Source organism: Schistocerca gregaria, chromosome 7 (genome assembly GCF_023897955.1).
Source record: "Schistocerca gregaria isolate iqSchGreg1 chromosome 7, iqSchGreg1.2, whole genome shotgun sequence".
Lineage (NCBI taxonomy): Eukaryota > Metazoa > Arthropoda > Insecta > Orthoptera > Acrididae > Schistocerca > Schistocerca gregaria.
Genome location: NC_064926.1, coordinates 347,184,240 through 347,190,282, shown reverse-complemented (window position 1 = coordinate 347,190,282; position 6,043 = coordinate 347,184,240). Strand labels below are relative to the sequence as shown.

Sequence of the window (6,043 nt, the reverse complement as noted above, 5' to 3'; positions counted from 1 at the left end):
GACGTGGGGTGGAACTGGAAATATCTTTAAAGTGATGTAGTCTACGGAAAATGACTGATCCCTCCAGGGATACTAATCGGAAAATAGTGTGTTACCACTCTAGTGTGCGGAGTTACGAATGCAAAATCTCACTGAATCGATCATTGTAAATAAATTGAAAAAAATTGCATGCAAAGTGATGAAATTTTAGTTAAAACGATTCTTTTTTGAAAATAAATTTCAGTTGTATTCAAAGGATAATTTTGTCATTCGAATGATGTGAAATCACGGATAACTCATTACGCTGCATGGTTGCCCACATCTGAAAGCGCACCTGCAAAGAACTCCGAGTGTATTAACATCCTAGAGTTGGCGATCGTGTCAAAACAAGTGATGACGTTTGCTCTGATGTGAGCGTAAACAACTTTCCTGTTGATGTGCAAATGTCAGAGCAATACATATAAGCTATGTTGAATATGACAGTGGATGTCCAGAAGAGTTGTAATCGTATGTTAAGTGAAAGACTGTAATTTTGCCCTTCGTGGTATTGCAACGCTGTTGTAACGAATGAAATCTGTGATTACGATAAAGTATCTAGGATGGCTTGTTTTCTATTGAATGGTTGCAAAACAACTGTAAAGATCCCGTATGTTGAGCAGACAGAGAATTACACTGTTTACCACATTAATATCAAAGTAGGGGACATTGAGTGGAAAGTTCAACACAGATACAACGATTTTGTGGAATTGCATGAAAAGCTTGTTACAGACAACGGGGTAGCGAAGGACATTTTGCCACCGAAGAAAGTAATTGGGAATAGAGACCCAGCTTTTATAGAAAAGAGGAGAGATGGCCTAGAGAAATACTTAACAACAGTTATTCATTTTCTACAGAAAGCAATGCCCAGGGAACTTGCTTTGTTTCTTGATTTTCATCTTTATGACATTTTATTTCTTCTCCAGAACATGGCCTTACAGTTTTTCATTGAAGGAGACACATTACTGCAGAATTCGAGGCATTACACCTTCTCACCTTTACAGGTAAAAAAATAATGCAACACTCCATTTATTTCATTATAAAGCAGAGGTTTACGAAAATATAAATTGCGTATTTTAAATATGGGGAAATACAGACCGAAATTGCATTGTTAAGTGCTGCAGTGCCGAAACCTCTCAGTACTACTGTCTATTAAGTATTGAACCTGTCTATTGCTTGCTATAAATCGAATAGGCCTAACCTCATTGTGATGATTAACATCAAGTATGCTCAAATAGTTCATTGTTGTATGTTCTCGCCAACTTTACTAATAAAAAGGTGGACACCAATTATTTTTGACAAAGACACATTCTTTTTAGCATTACAGTGGCAAAAATTCCGATAATTTTATATGAAACTGTAACCTACGTCCAGGTTTTTCCATTGTTTGTCGTAGCCCACCTATGATACATTACAGGTATCTTTTCATACATGTTCAAAATTTACAAAGTGGAGTTGGATTGGACAGGAGTTATGCACGGGAAATCAGCTGTGGACTTCACACTGCAACAGTCACAATTTGAACCTTTAGCAATTAAAGAACTACAGAAAACTGATGACTGGATGGATGGACTTAGTTTGGAACCCCATTCCTTTAAAAGTAGAGTCCAGTGCTTAATACTGAGCCATCTGACATGGCATTGTTTTTGGAAAAAAAAGCAGCAAATGATGTCACACATATCAGAAGACTACAAACAGCCTTCATTACGCACAAGATTTATTTTCGTGGAACACCTTAACTTTATTCTATTGTGCTTCCAAACATATACACATGAACTCCAGACAACAATACTTAAGTAATAACACTTTACTACTTTTCTTATATGAGATCCATTTTGTTGTGTTAATGCATATGCAGTTGCATCTGGAAAACACACACACACACACACACACACACACACACACACACACACACACACGTGTCTTGATAAGCTGACACATTCACTTAAACTGAGTAAACATTTCTGACATAGATATATTTTTGTTTATGGAAGTTGAGTGTGAGCAAGGCAGTGGCAGAGGAGATGAGTTTGACACCCACACTGTGTGACATCATACTGGAAGGAGAGCAGATTGAATGTGTGAATACTTTTAGTTTTCTGGGTATTGTCATATCAAGTTATGGAAGTGCCTAACTGGAAATTTTAAACAGAGTAGCGAAAGAATCCATCTTCTTTCACCAAGTATGAAACAGAATCTGGGACAAGGGAGTCCCTATAAGAGCTAAATAGACCACATATAAAATCTATCTCCTGCCAATGTCATATAGTCTTAGGCCTGTGTAATAAATAAGAGAGAATAGAGTCAAATACAAGTATGCGAAATGAAGTTCCTTAGATCGGCTTTACGTAAAACCAGTAGAGACGAGTCGGGATTAAGTATGTAGGGAGAGACTTGCACCTGACCGTGACCATGGAGGAAAGACTGAATGCTGTGAGACTGAAGTGTTTAGGTCATGTGAAGCAAAGGCATCTAACTCAAACTCCACGTCAGTATTTGGAGAGGGAGGTACCAGGAAAAAGATCGATTGGGTGGCCTAGGAAGAGGTGGGCAGACAAAGGTCTCAAAAGGAGGGAAGTAATGTGAAATGCAGTGGAGAGATGAAAGCTATTCCAGGACAGAAATCAATGGAGGCTTATTGTTCGCAAAGTTCTTACCTAGGACACTGGACAAAATCCTGGTGATGATGATGACGACAACAACAAACCACATCTCCAGGAGTATAGAAAGAATGGAAAACATGAAAAAAATTACAAAAATTATTAAAAGGTTTTTAACACTGCTGTAAAGCTTTTTTTCCTCCTTCAACCGCTTGATGTATGCTGACAATGCATTATAAAATATGACATTGCGTGGCTCATATGTCATGGGTTTTAGTTGTTCTTGCTTGCTCTGTGTGAGGGGATGCAGTTGTGTGTCGTGTAGTTATGATAGTTGCTGTGAGTTTGTAGATCATCAAGTTGAAATCTGATCATCAATACATATTTGTTTACATATAGAAATATCTGGTGTGCCCTTGTAGAGCTGTGTGACATGACTCGAATAGCACTATTGTGTTATGTATAAATTTTGTTGAAGCAACTATTAGTTTTATCCCAGAATACTATTGTATACTGTACGGTGGACTGGAAGTACTCAAACTGTACAGCTTTGCATATCATGAAATGATTGCCATGGCAAAATCTGCTGAATTGGGTATCCGGAAAAGTTTCATTACTTGGTCTTAAAATTTCTAATTTGATCCCTAACAGTTTTGTAGATTGTACGTTTCTTGTTTCTGTGCCCCCAACACCCCATCACCAGTTTAAGATGTTGATATTAATTCATTTTCCATAGAATAGCCTACAATTTTTTCCCTTGCATTTTCAACTTGTTACTAGTGTGCTGTGAATGTATGGACGTGAACAGTAAATATAAACATCAAAGATTCCTTTGCACTGCTCACTATAATCCTGGTCATCTGTGAAGTGCATGATCATAGCTGCCATGTCTGAAGTCTGTAGGTAATTTATGTATTGGGATACATGAGGGGACCTACCACACTACCTTTTGGTGCACCTACTTTGGCTTCCTGTATTTCAGATGCCGGTGCCTTTAAATTAAATCAGTTGATGTCAGTCCACGATACATGCTTTTGTGGCTATGATTTGAACCACATTATTTTTCTACCCATCAAATACTTCCACTTTGTCTAAAAGAATTGTTACTAACAGAATCAAAAACTTAGAAAGATATAAGATGATCCCTACAGTACTTTTGTTATATTCTGGGTTTCAAATTATTAAATCTGTATAGGACACAATTACTGTCTCTGTGCTTGTACTTGTTTGAAAACCATGTTTTCTACTATTGAGTAATTTGTGGCTGTTTATGTTTTGGTGACTTCCTTTTTCATTAATCTCTTACAGAAGACTTCAAAGCATGCTGAGAAGAGTCAGTAGTTTTCAGCCGAGTACCTGTTGGTGCTCTTGAATTATACTATAACTTTTGAAATATGTACTCTCTGAGAAAACAGTACATCAGTAAACTGTAGATTAACAATGTGTACCAAAGGTTTTTGTGACCTGTAAAGCAAATTTGGTTCTAAGTGACAGCAGTACTAGTTTTAAGCCTGGTGACATTTTACATTTGGACATGTGCTGCTTCCTGTACACTACCTGGAATTATCCCCAAACTACAAACTGGTCTTGAATTAATCTATGCTATCAACATACCCAATGTGGCCTATTATAATTAGCAGGTTGTCTCCATTCTGACCCTCACAGTAATAAAGATGACATCTATGATGGTTTTTGTGCAGCCTCATGTAAATGTAGTGTTCAAATGTGATTTCCATTCAGTGCTAAGTTTCTTGGCAGTTTTTTATCTGTGAAACATGGTGATACTTCGAAAATCTGCTCCAATCAACAAATTTTGTAGGTGGTTTTTGCCTATTTAATCTTGAACTATACTTCACACCAAGTAAAGTAAACCTGAAGATTGTCTTGAACACAATAGTTCTTTATAGTGTGTTGGACTATTGAAGTGGGTGTACCCTTGTTATCCTCTATAATGAGAAGCTGCTTACATAGACAGTGAAAATGGAAATACTGTTTAACTTTGTGAAGGATAGGCATCATTGTATCCTGCCACACATGTAATCACTTGGAAGGGGCATTGATCACTGTTGCTAACCACACGTTTTTCTCAGTTTACTACTCAGGGGCGGTAGTTCTCTCAACTAATCAATTAACTGTTGACTAAAGTTTCACTAGATTGCATGAGAATCACTGTGCAGTACTTTTGCCATGTGTTTACAACACAAGCAGATATTTCATGTATTATCTGTGTTGTTCATGGAAGTGTCATGCATTTCTCTCTATAGCTCTTCTTCATACAGCTGTTGTTGAAAGTATTTGTTTATATTTATGTGTTGACCTTCCATAAATCTACACATGACATTACTTTTTATTCAAATAGAATTTCTGTGCATCACAGGTGATTTCTGACACCAACCATTACCCTTCTTCTCCATCTAGAATGCCTTGCCGAAAAGAATAACAGAGGAAGAATGTTATCAAATATTATTTGATGAAATTCTTTCTAGTAACAACAGTGTTGACAGTGATAAAAGTAATGACAAAGACACAACATTCACCTTTGCGTCAATCCATATGAAGTGGTGCAGTGATGGTTGCTTGAACATTTTCAATAGTGTAATTTTTTATATGTGATTGCCCTATATTTGAGAAGTTCAAAACAGTTTTATAAAATAATTTATCTTGCACCTTTACTGGATGGCGGCCATTTTTATTTGTAGGCGCATAACAATTTTTCAGTCTGGAGACATTGGTGAAAATTTGAATACCTCTGCTCTGGGTTAAGTTACAACATTGCAATTGACATGATTGTTTTTAGAAAAGCGCCCTCTACAACACAGTCTGCTATGCAAAATACCCTAAATTCATAAATAACCAGTCAAAATGAACTCCGAAGTTTGGTATCCAAATCTCTAAAAATCCACTTTTTAGGCCAAAAAATAACAAACAAGGAGTGATTTATGGCAGTCTATTTTTTCCCTATAGTTAGATATCATACACTACTAGCCTCATATAGAGCAAGAACACTTACAAATGTTTCCTTAATTTTTTGTGAATTTATGAAATTTGAAACTTTTCATTTTTTCTAAAGTTTGGGGTTAGTTATGTCATGTGGGACTGAAAAATATGATTTTTGCACAGTTTTTACACCTATATGACAGCAACATACTGTAAAAATTTCAACATTGATATCTGACTGTGAACAAAAATATGAATCTTTGGAAGTGAGGAGATAATGCACATTACTCTAGAACTGACCTTATGGCTGTTGCATATTCATGTGAGATATTGGCAACATTACTGAAATTAACATTTATATTATTTTGAAATACTCAAAATAAATATTTTCAATTAACATTCTTCGAGATGCGACTGTTCCTAAACCTGGTGGTGAATGTTAAGAACACATTTCTTCAGACAGCCTCTGTCATAAATAATAAGACCTCCAG

The 6,043-nt window shown here is 36.3% G+C and overlaps 1 protein-coding gene across 1 annotated transcript in view; it reads left to right on the top strand.

Moving 5' to 3' along the window:
• Window positions 1-329: 329 nt before the first annotated feature.
• The window catches only part of LOC126281403 (nischarin), a 77,541-nt gene continuing 71,827 nt past the window's right edge, over window positions 330-6,043 (top strand). The window contains exon 1 of the mRNA XM_049980338.1: window positions 330-1,019. Coding sequence (XP_049836295.1) covers window positions 579-1,019 — 441 coding nt within the window. The 5' untranslated portion in view covers window positions 330-578. The remainder of the gene's footprint in view (window positions 1,020-6,043) is intronic.